The sequence below is a fragment of the Mytilus galloprovincialis genome, chromosome 1 (genome assembly GCF_965363235.1).
Source record: "Mytilus galloprovincialis chromosome 1, xbMytGall1.hap1.1, whole genome shotgun sequence".
Taxonomy (NCBI): Eukaryota; Metazoa; Mollusca; class Bivalvia; order Mytilida; family Mytilidae; genus Mytilus; species Mytilus galloprovincialis.
The window spans coordinates 98581509-98605072 of record NC_134838.1 but is presented as its reverse complement, the minus strand read 5'-3'; the positions used below and the strand labels follow the sequence as shown (position 1 = coordinate 98605072).

At 30.2% G+C, this 23564-nt stretch overlaps 1 protein-coding gene across 9 annotated transcripts in view; it reads left to right on the top strand.

Moving 5' to 3' along the window:
• LOC143046671 (cAMP-dependent protein kinase catalytic subunit alpha) overlaps positions 1-21932 on the top strand; it is an 88230-nt gene extending 66298 nt beyond the window's left edge. For 7 of the 9 annotated variants that reach the window (XM_076219794.1, XM_076219800.1, XM_076219822.1 and 4 more), the window contains 8 exons: positions 5540-5668; positions 6546-6644; positions 7547-7629; positions 8588-8714; positions 13584-13679; positions 14254-14376; positions 16570-16734; positions 18550-21932. In XM_076219794.1, the coding sequence (XP_076075909.1) occupies positions 5540-5668; positions 6546-6644; positions 7547-7629; positions 8588-8714; positions 13584-13679; positions 14254-14376; positions 16570-16734; positions 18550-18675 (948 nt within the window). In that variant the 3' untranslated portion in view covers positions 18676-21932. Of the gene's footprint in view, positions 1-5539; positions 5669-6545; positions 6645-7546; positions 7630-8023; positions 8151-8587; positions 8715-13583; positions 13680-14253; positions 14377-16569; positions 16735-18549 lie in introns of all 9 variants that reach the window. The other 2 variants (XM_076219788.1, XM_076219816.1) reach the window with 1 other exon arrangement.
• The last annotated feature ends 1632 nt before the right edge of the window (positions 21933-23564 follow it).

The following is a 23564-nucleotide window of genomic DNA, read 5'->3' as shown; positions in this document are numbered from 1 at the left end:
CATTGTACATTTTACATGTATGTTAAACATGTAGCATATTTATCATAGACCTGTTTGATGACTCTCTATACACAATGTATATACACTGGTATAAAATGTCCTGTAAAGTTATATGTTTGGATGATGACTGGCCCACATTGATGGTTGTAGACAGTATTAATAGATACTGTTTGCATGGCATTGGTGACTGATGATGTGAAGGCTCAAACTACTTAAAAGTTATAAGAAATAAGTTACCAAATTGAAAAAGAGGATATAGGTAGAGGGGGAATCCTATTTTGCATATGTTCAGTGTGAGATACAAGTATCGGTATAAGTGTACATATACATATTAATTTGGCATAGTCTTTGCAAATGTTAGGAGGTTTATTCATGAAAGAAGCTTGTTTGGTCAACTTTTTAGGTGTTAACTGTTGACATTTAGTTTTAAAGTGAAAACAAATTTGGGAAGTTTATTATTTTTTAAACACAAAAGTGAATTTGGGCAGTTATAAAAACATTCTTCCATGATCATGATGATATAAAGCTTGATTCTGATACATGCACACAATCTATTTGACTAATGAAGCAAATGAACAGTTTGAAATGTTAATGTACACACAAAAAATTAGTGCATTAATTTAAATTTAGGTTAAAAATAGTCTTTATAAATGTCCCAATAGATTTGCAAGGTCATTGAACTTCAAAATCATAGAAAGTCATTGCTTAAGTTTCCTTGGGCGTGCATGCATGAATCACCAGACATGAAGTATAAATAGGAAATAGACATGAAGAAAACATGTCATTTTCTTTGATTTGTAAATATAAAATGAAAAAAGAAAAAAAATACACGTTTCTGACCTACCAAACTTTTTTTTGTGGCAAAGGATGGGAAACAGGCATACAAATGTATATGCAAATTTTTGTAGTCCAAATGGACTTACATGTATCAAAACAGACTTACTTGTTTTAGTAACATTGCATTGGATGGCTCATTAACAAGAAATTTGAAAGATTTTTTTTGTTTTTGTTGAAAAAGAAAGGAATGAATCAGTTTAAATTTCACTAGATTTACTCAGCATGAGAAAATGTAAAGGTATTATGAGAACATATATATTTTTTGTTTTGTTACATGTTGCTTTGACATTATTCACTATTTCTGGTATTGAATCAGTGTTAGAATGGTCATGTACATGGACATCAAAACAAGCTCATCATTACACCACTGAAGAAAATAATTGGCCTTCTTTTACTTTACGTGTCTCGAAATTTTTTGATTTTACTTTAGGGGTCCCAGTTCATTAAAGTGTGGTTTGTTATAAGATGTCAGGCTTGCAAAGTGTCTTGATGTAAAAAAAAAAAAAAAAAAAGGCAGAAGAGAGTCTATTTGCATGTTATATATTTAAGTAATTACTTTATAGTACAGCCCGAAGAATGCCCTCAGATTTGAGGGAATCTCAAATTTCACAACTGATTACCTTCACAGTTTGAAGTCCTTGTAATTTATATATCACTCTTCCCAATAAACTGACCACAGATGTTACACATAGATTATCTGATAAGAAAGTAAAATTTTGGCATTTTCTGTCTTTTCTTGAAGAATAAATATTTCTACTACATGTAACATTATCTATGTGTGTATATTCTTCATAAGATTTTGACAATCAAGTCACTGTTTTCTAATCAATCATGTTCAAATACAGTTAAAGGAATATAAAATAAAGATTTTTTTTTATTAATTTTCATTTTTTTTAAAATGTTGAATTGATGTTGTACGTCATTTTGAAGATTAATTTTGATAAAAAAATGAATATTCTCTTTGTAATTTTCACATTTTTATTCGGATTAACTTGATTTAATGATAAAACAAAATCTCCTTAATATTTTTGTTTATATATAAAATATTCATGAAGCAAAGACAATTAGGGATAAGAACACCCCTCCCCCTTTTTATACGCCTGATTAAAGGAATACTTATGGTATATCTTTGTCCGTCCTTCTTTAACATGTCAGACATTAACATTTTCTAGTATTTGGAGAAAAACTCAAAAATGCTTTATGTTATTATGAAACTTTGGTAAATTGTTTTTATCTATTTATTTAATATAAATAAAGAAGATGTGGTATGAGTGCCAATGAGACAACTATCCACAAAAGACCAAAATGACAGACATAAACAACTATAGGTCACCGTACGGCCTTCAACAATGAGCAAAGCCCATACCGCATAGTCAGCTATAAAAGGCCCTGATAAGACAATGTAAAACAATTCAAACGAGAAAACTAACGGCCTTATTTATGTAAAAATCTCCCTTTCGCTTTTTATAAATTTTTGATTTCACATTTCCGAGTTATGGGATTTTATTCATGAAAAGGAGTGATTCTCTAGTTTTCAGACAATAACCTTAAAGTGCTTTGACCATTTTTTGTTAAACTTTGTTGACTGATCTATATCTATTAAGATAACCCCCCTTTTTCATAAAATTTCTGGTATGATATTGAGAAGTTATTGAACTGTATTCTTGAAAACCGTTAGGCTTATCATGCGCTCTAGCTCATGGCGCAGCTATTTATTATTTTTATGCCCCACCTACAATAGGAGAGGGGATTTATGTTTTCTGGTTGTAGCATCCGTTCGTCCGTTCGTTCGTCCGTCCTTATGTCTGCTTCAGGTTAAAGTTTTTGGTCAAGGTAGTTTTTGATGAAGTTGGAATCCAATCAAGTTGAAACTTAGTACACATGTTCTCTATGATATGATCTTTCTAATTTTAATGTCAAATTAGAATCTTTACCCTAGTTTCACTGAACATAGAAAATGATAGTGCAAGTGGGGCATCCGTGTACTGTGGACACATTCTTGTTGAGCTTAGTTTTCATTTTTAAAACATCATCAAGTGCTGGATTTTTTCTCTGTGTTGAAGACCCATTGGTGGCCTTCGTCGGTTTTCTGCTCTTTTGTCGGGTTGCTGTCTCTTTGATACGTTCCCCATTTCCATTCTCAATTTTATTTCATATTTCAACTTATTTTCTCTTATTTTAAGCGTTTGATCTCACTCATTTCAATGCGATACTATAACAATAAATGTGGTGTATTTACATATTGCCCCTCTATTCAGTGGAAAATAAAAAGGTATGTGTGTCCACTCCACATTTGCACGTGAACAGAATTAGGTAATATTTTAGCCTTAAAATGAAGAATATATGGATTGGTCCTGAACCTGATTGATTTCAATATAGTTATTTGAGTACACAAAGGCTTCCTTAGAGGGGCCTGCTCCAGTCAGGCTTCAGTGATTCCCTATTTAATCAATAAAATTTCTCCCAGAAAAAGGGGGGGGGGTCTAAATCCGCCTCTGGAGAATCCCCATAAGTGAAACTAAATTCGAACCATTCTAAGTATTACAAGAAAGGAAACATATAGGTTAGGAATACCACCAGATGATGATATGTGACCGTAACCGAAACACCTCCGTTAGTTGTAGAAACACAGACCAGTTTTTTAAAATTTACATTCTAAATATACACACACAATAAATATACTACATTTTAGCTTGCAAGTGAGAATTAAAAAAAAAATCAAAATAAATGCTAAAAAATGTATTCCATAAAAACTTTTTTAACAAGAAATATGTATCCTTCAATAAATATTCCAGCTTCAAATATATGCAAATGGAAAATGGAATTAATTACGAAGGACTATGATAAATAAACTCATCATATATAGATATCAGGACTAAATTTAGTATATATACGCCAGACGCGCGTTTCGTCTACAAAAGACTCATCAGTGACGCTCGAATCCAAAAAAGTTGAAAAAGCGAAATAAAGTACGAAGTTGAAGAGTTTTGGGATAAGATAGACTGAATTGGTCCTGGACCCTATTGATAATGATATAATACTGAAAAATATCAAATTTGCTAAATTTAAAAATTATTTATCATAGCATTTCCAAATTAGCTGCAGAAATCCTAAAGAAAAATTAAATTTATATATTATTTAAATGCATTTTTAAAGTAAATTTTTTTTCATTCAAAATACCTTGACTGAGAATTTTTTGTAGACAACACAAGAATATAAAATGTATTTAGTGCAGAGGATATGGAAATTAAATAATCTTGACCAGCTAACCATCTGTGTTCATTTGATAACATCAGTGGACACCAACTGTGATAGAAGCACTTAACTTAATCATTTAATTGCTTGTATAAACAATCAATTACATGGTTTCAATGTTGAATATCAGGGAAAATCCGGGCTGTTCTCTAAAGTATAATTAGAGACCATCAATTTATTGTTCCATAGTAGAATGTTTTTGGAGATGGTGATTTACAGTTGTGATGGTGAAATTTTGTATTTATAGTAACATAAGTTTGACCTTTTTAACTGAACTTTGCAGAATGGATATGTATAATCAGTTCCTATCTTTAGACATTGTTAGAAGGGTTTGTGAAAATTTCCTTAGTAAATATGATTAGCTTATTGTCTGTAAAGGTACATCTCATATACAAAATGTCAAATAAACAGCTGCATATGAAAAGAGGTGTATACACACGGAAGAACATGCAAATTACATTATCAATATATGTTATTGATTTGATGATTTTTCCTGAGGGCAGCCTCTTCTTATTCTTGAAATTGACATTGATTTAATTGGAAAGCTGAGAAGGCCAAGCTCTCACTTGGTGTATATAAATAACTTCCTTTGTGATATATATAGTATCAATCTGTTGTACATCAAGAAGAGTTAGTGCATGTTATGCTAAGTAACACCACACCCAGGGAATCTGTTAATATCTAGTGTGTTGAATGTAACTTGTTTTAAAAAGATGACAGGAAAAATGAAATTCAAACCACTAGAACAGGCCTTTGGTCATTGAGGATTTGAAATCACTTTGCAAGACCATCATGGGTAGTAAAGGTTAATAAACACCTGTCTCACTGTATGACTAATGCTATTGATAATAAATAAATTACACTAATACTTTTTTATTGTCCTATTTATTTATCATTAATTGCATTAATTATACTGTATTGCCAAACCTGTTTTCTCAAGACTCCGGGTTAATTCTGGTAGCTAAAATCTAAGGTTGAACCCAACCACATGTTCATGTCAGAAGTCAGTGGTTATTTTTATGCTCCTGCCATAGCAGAGAGGGCATTAAGTTTTACCCTTGTTCATCTGTTTGTACAATGTACATACAGATATTCCGTTCGTACCTCCCGAAGTTTGTTTCCCTTCTCTCACTTAAGTTTGCCTCAACCAAATGTTTTGAAACTTATACACAATGCTTGTTATGTACAACAAAACACAAATTTAGTTTGAATTTTGGTGGAATCATTTAATCAGTTCTAGAGTTATGCCCCTTTATAAATGGAAAAATTTCAAGGGTCCTTATCCATAGTTTCTAACTTTAACTAAATGAGCACAAACAATTTAAAAATGAGTTCTTAAATGGGTTGTGTTGTCCTTATATAAAGTTCATAGTCTTATATTTGCCAATACAATGTATTGAAATATGCTTCTATAGAATTGTTGTTTAATGTAAACACTTGATTTCAGAACACTGCCTGTCTAGATGACTTTGACAGAATAAAGACTCTTGGAACAGGGTCCTTTGGAAGGGTAATGCTAGTCCAGCACAAAGCAAACAAAAATTATTATGCCATGAAAATATTAGATAAACAGAAAGTAAGTATCACTTTATTTACGCATACTTAAGAGGGATGAATATGAACAGAACTCATAATCGTTTGCTTGACAGTTGCCTGCCAAAATTTGTTCATCTGTTGGAACTTTCAGCTGTAACCTGGAGTAAACATGTAGACATTCAATGGCGAATTTAGAAGGTTTTCAGGGGTTCCTGGTTTCCCTTTTTTGGGAAAAATTGGATGATTATTTTGGTAATTACTGAAGCATGAATGGAGCAGCCCCCCTAGGTAGTCAGTGGGCCCCTCCAGTCCTTGTAAAAATTTCTGAATCGGCCACTGCACATGTAATACCAATGACTGCTGGATTCATGGGATTTGATCATGTGGACCAGATTTTTTAATTGAAAACATCTTCCTTTATATAAGTTGTTTACTTCTTGTATATCCATAAATTCAAAGTTTCATTTAAACAAATAATCTGAGGGCTTTTCTAGAAATGATTTAGACTAGACTGAGGACATATCAAATAAGATTTAATAACTAGTGTCTATTTTTCTTGAGAGATATTTGTAAGCCTTCAGAAATAAAGCAAATTATTTTGAGCTTTAAAGTAAAAATTAATAGTACTGTAAAATAGAAAATTGTTCTTAGATTCCCTTAATTGTATTTATTTCTGATAAAAACCCTTATTGAATTATGAATAACAGTAGAAATTAAATTATACCACCAGCAACTTCAATTTGATGTTAAATTACATTTATCACATGTTTATAGTTAAAGCAAGCACATGTATTATGTTTTAAATTCCTTAACAGGTTCCTGAAACTGACAGTTAAGTTTCAATTGTATGTATTACCAATGTTATTATTTGGCATTGGTGTACTTCTTTGCTGATAAATTATTTTTCTAATTTGTAGGTTGTTAAATTAAAACAAGTAGAACACACACTAAATGAGAAGAGGATATTACAAGCTATTAGTTTTCCATTCCTTGTGAGCTTAGAATATCATTTTAAGGTGAGGAATTTAGATTAGATGGACATTGTATGTGTGTGTGATGTGTATATCAATAGAGAGAGGTCATAAAAACAGGAAAAATCAGAACTCCCAGAAATCGCGATATCTTTTTTCCCTGCTGGTCCTTGAAGAAAATCTGATGGTCCTCATTATTAATTCTATTGAAAAATACTAAAATTGTGTCAGTCCTATGCAAAATTTTAGTGGTAAAATCCAGAGGATCACCATTTTTCGCAAACTCTGAACTCCTTGACCAAAGTAACAACTCAAAATAGAATTTTGAATGGTGATACATGTATTAACTTATATTGCAATTGAAAATCAATATTTTTTGTAGAGTTTGAACCTATTTTACTTCAGATGACAAAAGGGCTATTGTTTTTTTTTTTTTACAAATTATACATTTTATAGAATTGTCTATTATTATATCTCATGGTATTGAATTTTCTGATTACGTTTTATTTATTGGGCAATAGATGGAAAAGAGTGCATGGTTTTTGTTTCAAGTTGTTAACTTTCAAATATTATTGTTTTTTTAGTTATTTTAAGTTAATCAAAATTTCTTTAAGAAGGGGATATAAAACTAAAGAAAAATTCATTTTAAGTTAATATAATATTACATGTATCCGTATTTTCTGTGTCAGAATCCCAAATTGCAATTATATTGTACTGGAATGTCCTGATATCATTCAGCTCTGTATTTTGTTCTCAAGGGGGGGGGGGGGTATGGGATCTTATACCCTGTCAACTTATTAATCCAATTGCAGGATTATCTGATATTTCATTTCAGTAAAATGTGATTGTTTAAATCTTTATTTTATTCCTGTAAAAACAACAAAAGTGCCTTTTAGTAAAAACTGTTCATGTTTGAATTTGGCAAACTTATGTATTCTTGATTTTAGGACAACTCAAATTTATATATGGTATTGGAATTTGTCACTGGAGGAGAAATGTTCTCACATTTGCGGCGTATAGGAAGGTTCAGGTATGTTCTCACCACCTTATTCATAGATCTTGTGAATTCCATAAAAAATATTCTAAATCTTTAATCACTAAACTATTATCATGAAGAAAGTTGTGTTATTTACCTTTCAATGTAAATGTTTTCTTTCATTGTTAATAAGATAATACTATCAGAAAATTAACTCTTCCATGGTTTGATTTATTCTAAATCAGTTGCTTGTATGATGCTTCAGACATTTTGAACATTATTGACAATAGTTGATCATTTTCATATTATTAATATGGTAAAGTAATCCAATAGAAAAGTATGTGTACATATTCACCATTCTTAACATATTACCGACATGATTTAAATTCCATCTCATAATTCAGAGGAACATATAAATTGTATGTCTATTGTGTTCTTTTTCCTACAGTGAGCCACATTCCAGGTTTTATGCAGCCCAAATTGTATTGGCCTTTGAATATCTTCATTATTTAGATCTTATATACAGAGATTTGAAGCCTGAGAATTTACTAATAGATTCCCATGGTTACCTTAAAGTAAGTAAAGCCGTTAGGATTTAGCCCTGGATATTGTCCTATATGATGTCATGTAAATCAACCTATCACCAAAAAAATGAACAAGTGGTAAACTGAAATTAAGGAATACACAAAATTTATTTAATTTCCAGTTGAGACTACTCACAAAGAGATTTTTGGAAATACCATTCTTGCCAGTCTTGGTATTGATGATAAGGGTTTAATTGTCAAACATAGTGATTGTGATTACATGATCTTTGACAACTTTTTTATATTTTCGATGATTCCAATTCACTAGAAAGAGTGATTTTGTCTCTATGAATTATCATTATATTAAAGTGTTGATTTACAGAACTTGTTTAACTTTTGGTGCTAGGTTGACCAGTTTGTCGTTTGTTACCCACGTGCACCCAGTGTGATTTTAAGTTTGAATTAATATATTTTGTTATTTTTGACAGTGAGCATCATTCCAGGTTTTATGCTGCACAAATTGTGTTGGTTTTGGAATACTTGCATCATTTGGATATTATGTACCGTGATTTAAAACCAGAGAATTTACTAGTTGATACGATGGGCTATCTGAAGGTATAGTGTGGTGTTGTTTTGGACAAAACAAACCTAGGATTGTTCTGTTGCTTATAGCAACTGTCTGTATCATGTCTTTCTCTGCAGCCAGTTACAAAAGATTTTCATATTTCATGTTTTTGTTAGACAAATTTTTTTCATAGCAAAGCTCATTTTCAGCAGTTTTTTCTGTATTTGGAAATGTTTAACCTATTTCAGTATTTGTTCATAAGCATGAAAGAATCAAACTAAAAGACAATGGTACTAACTTGTGTTAAGTTAGGAGCCATATGACTCAAGGTTAAAAGCTAAAAACCTTTTCCACCGTTTACTAATTATTCATATTTGCATATTTCCTCGGAAAATTGAATGCATTCAGTCAAAAAAGGGGAGATTACTGTACCTTCTAATCTATGCATTTTTACATTTGAAGAAAATAAGAACATTAATACTGTATTGTTTTATCATGCCTTATTTAAAGTAAAATATTTGATGAGCTTTGTTTGAAGTTGTTTGTTGTCATTTGCATAAAAAAGACAAGTCTTTGATAATTGGCTGTACCTGTATTGGCCTGGGTAAGCTTTACTATGTCTTTGTGCTGCATTGTTGTCAGGTAACTATGGTAACAAGAGAAACTTGTCTGGCTACTACTGATAACAACAAATAGCTTACAGTAACAATAGCATGCCTCTCTGGTGATGGTGATATTTTCCCAAGCTTGTGTTCGCTTTAATATTAGATCTTGCTCTGCTAACATCCTTCTCATTTATGTTCATATAATTTGTAATTGCCAGTTACATGTACGTTTTGTGTTGGTGGTGGTTTCATTGTATATTTAGTTTACAGAGTTTATAGTGTTTTCCTGTTAGTTCCTGACTCATCTTCCTATAGACACTAATAAATTGTGTTTACATAAATTAGTCTTAATTCTGCTGTAGTGTAGCTAGAATGATTGCTATAAAAAGAATCAAAATTTAAATTAGAATTTTATGCACAATCACTATCCTTGTCCTCAAATTGACATCTTTTTTATAACAGATCAGATTCTGCTATGGATGTTTCATAAAAGTTCGTTCAACTTGGTTTTATGCCAACAAACATATAAATAGATTTTCCTGTTTTTGCAAAATGCATCAACCTTCAAACTTGTTTGTACTAGTACATATTTCATAAGAAGAATGGTAAATTTTAATGCTTTTTAGAGATTAATGTGTAAAATCGTGTGATCTATTATCATGCGATCATTATGGTTGGAAATGACTGCTGAAGAATTTTATATTTATAGCAGACAAAAACATTTTAGTAGAATTCATTACTTCTGTTTGCTTTTTCCAATTATTGTTTATTAATGAATTTCATTTGAAATCATTTACATTGTTTCCTGCATGACAAGATTTTCCTTCCACAAAACCCATGTTCCCCTAAATTATATTTTTGTTATGTTAATACGACACTTGAATTCATAAAGACAGCACTATATGTTGAGTTAATCACATAACAATGAACTGATATTGTCAATTGAGTATCTGATAATAACATTATGTAATGTTGTCAGATTTTAATGATCCTAACTGTCAATCTAATATTGCAGTTTTGAATCAGAATGTAAAGATAAAAGTTTTGGCATTTAATTTTTGATATTGCAGACCAATTCTAACAAACTATTTATATTAATTGTAAAAGAAATATTTTTATATTCCTATTTAGTTTTTGTTGTGATTTTCTAAAAAGAAACATGAATGTAAACATTTTTACCTTGTTTTGTTATTGTTGAAGTTAATATTGACCTCTACTAATATTCCATTTGATTTTGTTTTGTTTGGTTGTTTTCTCATTGACAGATGTCATTATTTCTGTTTAGTCTTTATCTTATATTTTTTTGGGCATCCTATTAAAAAAGGGGGGTTGAAATTTTAGTTGTAGTTAGATTATTAGTATACCTTTTAGTTTAATACTATACATGACATTTTTCACCTTGCATGTTTCCCAGCTTTTTAACCTGTTGTCCTTTAGTCATCAAATAATTACATATGTTAGTGATAGGTCTATTTAAAGATAGATTGAATGTTCACCCTTAGGATGTTACCATAAATAGTCATTAAAGTTTCTCTTGACCTTGTTACATGAATGATTGTCAGTGATTTATCTTGGTTGTGTATCTGGAGAAAGGACAACCTCTGATTTTAGATGTATTGATTATTGGTGTCCACATTGAAATTCACAGCCTAGGTCAACAGATTTATAAATATATTAGAAAATCATTTGTGGTAAATTTCCACTTGATTTCCTCTGTTAAGGGATTAAATGTAAGTGAATAAATAAGGTAACCTTCAGTAAAATATGAAAATATTGATTGAATGTCTATCCCACAGTGGGAGCAATGTCCTTAGATTTTTTTCCGAAAGAAAAACATTTTGGTTTTAAATTAAAATTTTCTTTCTTATAGGCAATGCTATCATGTTACTTAACTTGATATTATTTTGTCTGGTGATATGGGAGAAGAAAATTAAGCCATGTTTATGAAAATTATTTGAGGATTACATGTAATAAGGAAGAAGGGAGGGGTTTATTGATTTCTTTCTTTTGATGTTTGGCTATGTACTTAAATCACCGAGCAATTATTTTCAACTCTCAAGGTATTCGAATGCTAATCTACATTTGAAAATTTATCTGATGTGAAATAAACAACCAAATTGTTTAGATATATTTGCAAGGTGAACTTCGGTGAAATCTTTGACGTGAAACACCCTAATTCATTTTTTTTTTCAGTAAAAAGATGTTTTGATTTTAATAATTGTTTGTTTTTCTGTCCACAAAACGTTTAACTTAGGCTTCTACGTAAGAAAAAAATATAACAACACTCGCCTACGTCATCAATAATCTACTTCCCAGCGAGGACAAATAGTTTGTTAAAGTAATCCTAGAGATCAATTGTTAACTGGTAACAAGTTGTACATTGTAATGAATTCACTTTGTTTATTGCTGGTCGGTCTTTTAGTTGTTGATTTATTATTTCTTATGAAATATGAAGAAATGCTAAAAGTGGATTTTTGCTGTTTTTTTCTGCTCTGTCTAAAAAAATTGTATCATATGTTTTCAAACATTGTATAATTGCTTTCTTTTCAACTTTTTGATACTGTGAAATAGTATTGATATAAAGTTGTCTCTATTGACAGTTATACAAAGGTTTTGGTTAACTTGATTGCTATGTTATCAATGTGTTTTGATTTGTTGCAGTGTTCATATGGTTTTATGTTAGTTTGGATTATTCTTAGGTCTTTAGAAATTCCTTATCAGTGGGTTGTAATATTTTGAATACATACACTGTCATTTGGGTGGAGTAAGACTAATGCTTTCAAATTCTATTTAGTAAATGTTTCTGGTTTTATGTTTAAATTACATAATCTTGAAAGAGAGAAAAAAAGTAAACACTCTCTTGGTATACTTGGTGTTATAATGAATGATAATATTAAACTGTTTCATTTCTAGCATGTAAAATCAAAGCTTTCTGTCCACTTGAGAATGCTTATTTATATTTATGTCTTGTTGTTCATGTATGTGGTGGAACTGACATCTTATTTCAACATCAAAAAGTCATAATTTGTAATTACTGATAATGAATTTATGTGCTATGTATTATTGTGTGAAAAGTTTTGTCTAGAATAGATTTAGCTTTAACTTGTGTGTTGTTGTTAATAACATACATTATATGTTAATTATTATAAGCACAATCTTAGCTGTGTAGGAAAGTGTTCGTCTAGGAAAAATGAAAAATCCTAGTTTGTGTTGTTAACTATTTTACAACCTTTTGTTATGCATGTCATTAATTTTTTAGACATTCAAGAACTAATGCAAAGGAATGACATAGCCTGTAAATTGGGATTAAAAATGTTTTTGAGATATCCATAAGTTAACCTCTAATCTGACAAGGTCCTGAATGTTACCAATAATATTAACCTTGAGCCTTGTATGATGTAGAATAAGTTAGGTATCTTCAATTGTACGATTGATACAATACATGTAATGCAGGGTCTAAATTATCTTTTAATCACTATGAATTATGTAGTGCCTAATTTGTATTGTAGACTTACTTCTTACTCATTGAGTTCATTGTCAAAGCGATATGCATAGGCCAGACCTTCTTCACTAGATAATGTAAATTTGTTTTAAAAAAATGGTTGTTCAACGAGCTTTCAATAGTTGTTTGGTTTTCTGGTATAAAATTTCTTTCTAGACAAATATGTTTTAAAATTACTCATTTATTTTCCAGTTAACATTTTTTGACCAAAAAGCAACTTTCTACCTTCTTTCATGACCATCAGCCATATGCTAGAGGTTTTTTTTGGCTCATGTTTTATTTTGGCTATGTTCACAGCAGCTTAAAAATGTAAATCCCACTTAAATTTTATTGCATATTCTATATTTACTGCTGCTTAAATGTGTTATACATTATACAGTTTGTGAACACATTTCCACCTAAAAGTTAAATAAATTATAATATATATGGTCTAGTGTTTGGTCGACACAACATGAAAATGTGCAAATTTAACCAAGCTGTTTTCAGTACAATTAAAACGGCTAATTATTATAATGTCCTGTTATACTGTTACAAAAACCAGATATACTTTATTTTGCAATCCTCTATTTAAACATTTATGTAAAGCACCTTGGAAGTCAAATTAGTTGTTATAATATGCACAATGCACCTTGCTTCTGCCATGCCTAGAAAATAATTTGTCCTTCCAAGGAGCTGTTTTCGTACTAAATCCGCAATAGAAAATAACTGCATTTTAAACAGCATTCCTAGTTGAGAACTTGTTCATGAAATAATTATAAAATTTCTGAAAAAAATTGATAAACTGTTACATACTTGTTGTTTCTTTTAAACAGGTGACAGACTTTGGCTTTGCAAAGAGAGTAAAGGGAAGAACATGGACATTATGTGGTACTCCAGAATATCTGGCACCTGAAATTATTCTTAGCAAGGTAAATTGAATTTGAAAATCATCTTTGTTTATGCTTCAGACACAAAAGTATATACCGGAATAGGTATGTGGTTTGTCTATTAAACAATTTAAATTTTGTGGTACATATACTGAAGATATGGATGTTGACAGGATTTTGATTTTCAACTATATAATGTACAGTGGTATTATCATATAGGTTTTACAGACACAAATTTATGTGCTGCATTCATCATGTCACTTTGTTTCCTATTTCTCTGTGCTGTTTATAAGGTATGCTTCAGTCTAGTTGCACCTAAAATTGAAGATGTCAAAAACTTTCTCTGAAAGAAACAGTCATATCAGTTAAAATACATAGTAGTTTAAATAAAACTAAACAGAAGTAAAAATGTACTGAAGTGATCATTGGAAATTCATTATTATTGATGACAGATGTAATGATTTATGTTTCCAGGAATTCTATAGAATTGGAAATTAGTTTTAAAACAATGGAAAGACAGTTATATGTTTGTATATGTTAGAGTTATAACAAAGCAGTAGATTGGTGGGCATTAGGAGTTCTAGTGAGAGTATATTTCTTGTATTATATATTTTAGGGTTACAACAAAGCAGTAGATTGGTGGGCATTAGGAGTTCTAGTCTATGAAATGGCAGCAGGTTATCCACCATTTTTCGCAGATCAACCCATCCAAATTTATGAGAAAATTGTCTCCGGAAAGGTAAATACAAGAAACTTTTGTATATTAATTTTAAAGCACAATTTCTGAAAATAGTGAAACTTCCATTGATTATTGTCATGTAAATACTTTATTCCCCTCACAAGTGGCCAATTTGATAATGCATAACTGAAGTGGAAGTGTTTTTGTAATTGAATGCAATTTCTTTGTTGTAGAAGGGAACTATATTTTATTACTTCATTGAGGCAATACACAGTTTATATGTACCAAAGGCAGAACAGAATGTACTTTTATTATCTATTTTACAACCCCACAAGAATTTTAACCGTTTTCTTTTGGTGTACTTTAATCTTGTTTTAAGTACAGTACAACGACCTGTCATTCAGAACAAAATAATTAAATTGAAACTGTCTTCAAATAACATCTATTAATCTTCCTCTATAAAAGTTAGGTTTATGGCAATCAGTCATCTGGAACATGCATCTTGGATTCTAAGTTCAAGATAATAAATATATTTCAGTTGGAAATAAAAATTTACTTATAAATAAAGTGAGCTTACATAAATGGAAAGGATGTATTGATTTATGAATTTTGTTATGGAAAGTTATGGTTGGTCTATGTCAATAAATCATTGGAATAAGATATTGTCATATCTTCATTTACATACATTTAGATTAGCTTTCTATATTTAGACATTGATTTGTCATTTTCTGACAGTTTGTGATTATCTGATAACAGTATTCAACATTGTTTTATTAGTTCCAAAATCATTGATTAGATGTTTGTTTATAAATAAATAGATTTACTGTTTTCTTTTCCATTATTTTCTGTTGAAGATTGTGTTGAAGTTAATTTTTAGTCTGGGAGCCAGCCTAATGCTGTCAAAGAATAATCTTGGTCGATATTTTTCTCAAGTTATTTTTGAAAACTTCTACTTGAAATAGTTCAATGATTTTCATCTGTCTGTTGAGTTAGCTTTAACAATTTTGATCTTTGAACAAGATCTTAAGAAAATTTGATAAATAAGTATCAGTAACACATTAAAATTGTTGCAGTTTTTTCTGCGTTTAATAATAAGATATTATGTGAAATTGAGAATGACAGAGATTTATGTAGATTATTAGATCATGTAAATCCCTTATGTATATTAATTTTGTATTTCCAATTATCTTGTTGTCATGACAACTTACAAGCTCAGGAGATTTGATCAGAAATGTCATATTCACTAATTAGCTAGGAAATTAACAATAAATTGGCAGCCAATAAAACAAGACAGAAGAGCATAGTTAGCAAAACAATTTCTTTTTTTCTGTAAAATTTCATTTATTTGTTATTGATAAAGAAAAAGAAAAGATTTTAATTCGTTAAATTATTTGAAACATAAGGAAGTAAATTTTCTCGTTATTTTATTTTGATTGATTATTTTAAAATTCTGTCAAGTTATCTTTTCATGTTGGCACTACAAAACTGATTACAATAGGCAGGTATCTCAAAAACATGTACATTATGATTATTTTTATAAAGCCTTTGACCCCAATGGAATGTCATGTTTTTCTCCATTCCAGAAATATGTTTGAAAATTTAAGTATAGTTAAAAAAATATAGTAAATGTAGAGGTTAATTAAGGTTTAAGGACAAATTGGCCAATATTAAACACATTTTTTATAACATGTTCCTTATTCATTACTTTTGCATTATCATAAATTGTTTAACAGTAAAAATATCTAATTATATTGGGAAGCAAATTAAACTTATAGCTAGCTGGATAATTCCTGTGTATATGTATTTGTTGCAGGGAATTTGTGAAATCAGTAATTTTGTAAAATCACTGAAATTTCAAGGAATTTGAAAATCACTGAACTGATTAGTAATTTTATAAAATCCCTGATTTTGACTAGTGATTTTACAAAATCCCTGAAATAATTAAGATCTTTTTTTACAGATTCACTGATTAAATTCAGGGAATTTGTAAAATACATTCATTCAATAAGTTTGAGACTTTATTTTAATACTAAATTCCCTGTATCATATATACTACTATATATACTTCATGCACTTAGGCCATTAGAATTGAGATATTAAATTTTGATATGTAAGAAAATCTATTCTAGCAATACGGTTACATTTGACTGTGGCTTAGGTTAAACTAGTCTCTATCCATGATCATGTGTTGTTATCATTGTGCCATGTTGAATAAAATTTCATAAAACTAAAATTGAATTTGTTTGTTTTCAGGTTCGATTTCCATCCCACTTTAGTTCAGATTTAAAAGATCTATTGAGGTCATTACTACAAGTAGATTTGACTAAACGTTTTGGAAATCTGAAAAATGGTGTTAATGATATCAAAAACCACAAATGGTTTCAGTCTACAGACTGGATAGCAATATATCAAAGAAAGGTAATGTATTGATTTGAATATAGACAACTTTTAAAGAAACATAATATATAACTGTATTTGATACATGTTCTCTTTATAGAGCCGTCATCATGTTAACCACAAGTCTAACCACAAGTCCTACAGCATTGGCTTGTAAAGTTGCTTTCAGACTTGTAAAATTCTTCTCTAAAAGCCAACAGAATTACAACTAAATTTTTCAAAAAATGAGCTTCTTGCACTTGTGGTCTCAAAAGTTTATCGTGAAGGCTGAATTATTATATTATTAGAGTAGCTTATAAATTTGAGATAAAAGATTGACCGGTGTTTAAATTGTGTGGATCTTAGGGGGACCTTTGATTTACAAAAGTTACCAAAGTCAAGGACATCCCATTCTTCACACTAATGCTTTATTCAGGACCTTTGACTATATTAAGGAGGAACTTTCACTTTAAAAATCCAATTACCAGACCCTGAACTTTCACTATTCAAACTTGGATCAATATAACTGCAGTTAAATTTAACATCTAAAGCTAGTACTGGCCTGATGACTACACACATGAAAAAAACCTATATTCTGTTTTATGTCAGGAAAGATGGAAATCTGCCAGACATTGTCTTGTTTACATAATTGATAATGATGTTGTTCTGATTTGATTGTTATTCTCAGCAGTATGATTAAAATTAAATCTGGGATAATGTGATTCTTTTTCTTGGATCCATCTGAAGTAGTAGTTTAGAAATTACTTCTTCCTTTTATATTAGATTAATTGCATGTAATAGAAATATTGAAAGTGGGAAACATGATGGTCTTAAAAATATTAAGAGGAGTTTTACAATGTAGGAGTATGTTCATTGGTTAATGTTGTTGATTGGTTTTGGAGAGTTCTTTCAGACTTTGCACTCCTATTTCCATGACAAAAACAAAAATAAGAAACTCTTAGACTTAAAATAACAGTACTTTCACAATAAAGTTCCACATATTATGTTATTGTTTTCACTGTCAAATATGCAATCTCAAAAATAAGTAAAGGAAAAAGAATTATTTAGTTTATTTATAAAGGGCAGCTGTACTTTAATACATTTATTCATTGAGCCATCTGTCCCACTTCAGTGTTGGGTTTAGGTCCAGATCTTAGAAATTTCATGAGAGGTGTAAAACTGTTCAGTGCCCACATTTTGAATATTAATGAAATCATAAAGAGAAAAACGTCTATGTGACAGCCATAGATATAAAAATAATTTTGTTTATTTAAGCTTTGAGTTAAGGTCCAGCTCTAAATAAGTAATGCTATTAAGTTGGTGTGCATTCCTTAGGTAGAATATATTGAGTTTAAACTACAGAAGAAATAAGCAACTACTAGTATTAAAGAAATGATCATTTGTCACTGTGCACGTCTTTCATAGTAAGAAGTGCAATAATTTGATGATATTGACCCACATTGTACACATGAAAGCCTTATATCCAGACTTGCTGTTAAAAAAGTTACTATCAGTCATTACAAGTCAAAACTGCAAACCTAAAAAAACCTATACTTATAGTAAGTCATAAATCAATTCTGTCCTGATTAAGGCAACTGAACTACACTCCACAGAGGACTAATATGTGTTGATTGCTCAGGATGGATAGTACTGGTAATTGGAGGACACTGGAACACATTTGAATCGCTCCAAAATAAATTTTATGCATGACATTTAGCCAATTTTGAACGCTTTTTTTGTAAAAAGATAATCCCACATCCACAGTAACATCCATTAACATTGAGACATTATGAACTTTTTAGAGCCACACTAGCTTTAATAGATCTCTATATATAACTTTTGTATGTACTTCTGCAGGTTGATGCTCCATTTATACCTAAATGCAAAGGACCGGGAGATGCCAGTAATTTTGATGACTATGAAGAAGAACCACTCAGGATTTCATCTACAGAAAAATGTGCAAAAGAGTTTGCTGATTTTTAAGAGTTCATTTAACAATGGAGAGGTTTCATGTGGGTCATTACAAATTACACAAGTCATGCTGGAGAGGGAATGAACGAACATTTATCATTAATATCTGTTTAGATCTCATCCAGTTTTTACCCCCACATGTGCAATATTGAGTGATCAATGTTAGGTTGTGTGTATGTTATATCATCTGGAGCAGTAGAACGTTCTGTGATGTTACTGCCAACAGCATTATATAAAACCTCGTAGGATGCTGATAGCCAGGAATGATTACGGACAAATTTTAGGCTTTTTACAGCTGCTGCTTTACAAAAGAAAATGATGTTCATGTGTAGTTCCATGTCTGATTTGTATTAGTGAATGGTTTACAGATATTTGTTTTATGTGTATAGCCTTGAACGTGGCAAGAAGGACTTGCTACATGTATAAATAACGTTGGTTTTAACTAACAGGAAAATCTCAAAAGAATTTCAATTTTTTAAAGCAAAACAGGAATTATGTATGGTATGGTATCATTGTGGCTAGTTATCAAGTATTTCTAGGAATTTGTATGACATCCGTCTTAGTGAATTGTCAGCTAATGTTTATATCAAGTAGTTTAAATTTGTATTTTTCTTTTGTCAGTGAAAGGTGGCAAACATCAGTGCTGATTGAATAGTTCATCTAGGGTTATATATATGTATTCATAATCTTAGTTCTTGGTAATTTTCAAAATTGATCAACTAAATGATTCTATTTCATGTTTCATTGTGTAATAGTGATTTTTTATCACTACATACTTTTACTTCTAGTGGAGGATAAAAAACTCCCATTTTGTTGACTATTTAAAGATATTATTTTATTTTTAGTTTACATGAGCGTAGAAATGTATATGATGTTTACAGTTTTTACTATGTAGAGTTTGTTTATATTTTGTTAAGATTTGTCTATCTAATTACATTACATGTATATGTCTAGTGGTTTCAGAAGTTAGAACTAGTCTTTATTAATTATTCATGTGACATATATACAATACATGTATATGTGTGTAATAATGTGTGTATATAATTGTATGGTTCAGATGATTGACATTTGTTTGTATATCTATGTTAATTATAGCTCAGATACTCAGAACTCTTGTACTCATTAGATCAATGGGTGGATAGAATCTATGTCACAATGAAGGATTTGTTAACCTTTATCATACATTATGCTTGCATACTCTGGAATTTGGAATTCTTATTGATGAACCTTTTTCTTATTTTGAAAGATAAAATATGAATATATTCTAGATATGAACAAATTTGTGTACAAAAACAAAATACAAATCCAAAATAATTGAGCAAAAAAAAAATAAATTTAGGTAACCTACCACAAATTAAGAGTTCAAAATGTAAATGTGTGAAAAGCATGGCTGTAATTTCATGTGTCATTTTGCCTTCCAGAGATTACATATATGTCACGATCCATTTTGTGTGTCATTGACCTTAGTCCAAAACATGTTATATTATCTGAAACTCTCAACAAAAACAAAATAAACGTGAATGTAAACTTCCATAGGTGAATAGTATTGTGCCATCTTTTTTCATTTGATTGATTTTGTAGGGTTTCCCCATAACCAAACAAGGGCTGTTGCATGTTTCTTAAAGGGGACAAAAGCACTTGTATGAAAACATCTGAGGTTTCCTTATCTTTTAGAAATTGAAAACATCATACTGATAAATGTTATCACCCATCATTGAAAGCCATTTAGTTTTTTTCAAAGGTTGATAATTTTTTGTATCCGTACTTGTAACATAGATTCTAACACCAGCCTAAGAATGCATATTTACACATCAACAGTAAATTCATTTAGCAGTATTAGTAATAATAACTTCCAAAATGTCTAAACATGGAATAGTGTTTTGAACATACAGGGTACACATAGAATCTAGTAAATCCATCATGATAAGTGAAAACTGATTCTTGAATTTTAAAAACAAACTACTGGTATATAATTGTCAAAGATAATTTTAGTAAAAATGATTCGAAGCATGATGTTGCCTTGTATATCGCTGATGTATAAAAATAATGTTAGTTTTACTCCTAATTTAAGGTTATATGTATAACTACTAGTAAAATTAAAGGATTTTAAATAGCTGATTCTTTTAGATACTTTGTATGTACAATGTAGGACACTTGTCCTTATTTAACTTATCAAATCACTCAAAACTGACCAAAAATTCTTATGATAGGGCATTGTGTTGATAAATATGAGTTCAGGATGTTTTCACTTGAATTGTTGGATTTCTATGATAACTAACTGCTTTGCAATTATTTGCTTTTACCAAATTTATACATTTTGTGTAATTGCACATTAATAATACATATTAGTGCTATAAAAATACACTATTATAAACATTTTATACCTATATATAGAAAGAAAATTTATGTGTGTAAATGTACCATAATAGGTAAAATAATAATTTGAAAATGCTTGTTTGTATGTGTAATATCTAGTTTTTGGTTTGATATTTGTAATGTCTATACTTATTTGCATGTTATGTTTAGTTGCGTAATGCATTTACTGTTTGGCTTTTTTCCCTCCAAGCTGTTCTCAACATTCAGAATATTCTAATTTATATTTTACAAACAAATAGCAACACATTTAAAAGCATAATTCAGAATTGCAAAGTAAAAAAAAAAACAATGACTGTTGATGAATGTTTAATCTGAATGACCTAAGACCTGGAAGAATTCAAAGTATAAAATGTTGCTACAATCCAGTGTTAATCAAAATTATATAAGTCTCCATTATTTTTTTCTTTATGGCATGAAGTAACTTTGAATTGTTTTCAAGCAAATTAAGATGTATAAATTTATTCATAATTAGTGCTTGTCTTGAAAGTTAATGGAAGTTCTTTTGTAGAATTGTATATATATATGCTGATACTCAAATCTGCATAGAATCTTTGTTCAAATTCTATGACACAATTTAATTTAACTGTTTATTGGATTAGACATAAATTGAAAGCCAAAACATATATATCTACAGCCAATGGTATTCCTTAGCCATTTGGAATCTTGTCATAGCTCAAACCTCTATTTCAATATCCAGTAAAGAAAAATATTTCTGTCTCTTATAGGAATTTTAGGATTTCATGAAATGATATATTTTATTATCAGTGGTACAAAAAATGTATTAAGAACTACTATCAGGCATTTATCTTTGTCTGATGTTACAAGTTCTGTATGTATTTTTGTTATTTAATTGCAAATCCAAACCAAAAAATAAACAATTCAGTCTATAATAATTTGTGTTGTTCTTATGCATCTAGTGTTTTATAGCAGGATTTTGTCCCTAACTTCATGTCCAAATTACAGATAAAAGAATGCAAAATATGTCATAGATGGTACATTGCCAGGACATATCATGTTGTACCTCTGTACATCTTTGAATGTAAAACTATTGTTTGTCTGTGACATGGTGTTAATTTTGCCAATAATTGATATTTTGCAAACATAACATCATTTTAATAGACAAAACATAGAAATGACTAACCTAAAAATCTTGACATTTTCTTTGATTTTTCAAGCTCCTCCATTTCAATGTTTCGTTAATGACCTGAAGTTAATGTTGCCAAATATCAATAAAGAAGTAACTGTTGCCAAATATCAATAAAGGATGAAAGCATTATAATTGCATCATAGCAAGGGTGACTGTAGTTTTGAAACCATGAATAAATGAGGAAATATGGTAGGATTGCCAATTAGACAAATATCCATAAAAAAAAAAAACAAAGGATAAAGATGTGAATGATTCCAAGTCATTGCCTTTGCAATAAGTAAAACCTTTAGCAGTCTGTATAGAAAACTTTTTCATCTAGTACTAGTCTGTGAACTAAATATCAAAATATGTGCCTATACAACTATATAAAATTATGTCCGAAACAATATTTACTAGACTGGGGCATCAGATTAGGGGCTAAATGTGCAGGCTGCTTTAGTGTATAGTAAGCTATAAAAGATCCAGGCAAGGCAAAATGTGTAACAATTCAAAAGAGAAACCCAAAGTCTGGTATATATAATCACAATGAATGGGAGACCGCAACCAATGATCACCACTTAGTAATAAGTTTCTGGCTTGGGACAAGCACAATGCCACATACAGAAAGTATAGAGGTTTTAAGATGAGTGTGAGTACTCAATTTATCAAATAACATGGACAGTGGTGTAACAGCATAAAAACATAAGAAAAACTAAAAATCAGTTGGAAAGGGCTCGAGTCATCTGATGGTGGTACTAAGTACATATTTTTTTTTTACCAAAAAGACAAAATATACATGTTCTGACCTAAGAGCACTGACAAGTTCAACGCCCAATTTTGACTATTAAAAACATGTTCTCATTGATTAAAATGTCAGTCAGTACATATACAGATTTAGGGTAAATACAAGATGAATGCTTTCCAAGAAGAGTGTGATCTTGTGCAATGTCAAACTATAACTATCAACAGAATGTAGAACAATAAGTGTTAATAAATGAAAAGCAGTAAATGCTAAGATCTGTATTAAACTGTTATGAATAAAATTATCAAAAGTAAAGATGATCTTCAAAGATCTTATTACAATACTAAGCTGATTACCTTTTAGAAAGTTTTTTTTCAAAGGTATATAAATTTAACCTGCTGTATAAGCAACATGAAAATAAGGACGTGAATTTCCATTTCTGTTGTGCCTTAACAAGGCGAGAAAGCAAAACTTGGGTGTTGTTTCCAGTGGTGTCCACAGTGTATTACTTGTAGCTTGAGATTAGGTCAGGTTTAGACGGGAATGACTAGTGTAAGGGTTGTTTCCAGTGGTGTCCACAGTGTATTACTTGTAGCTTGAGATTAGGTCAGTTTTAGACAGGAATCACTAGTGTTGTTTCCAGTGGTGTCCACAGTG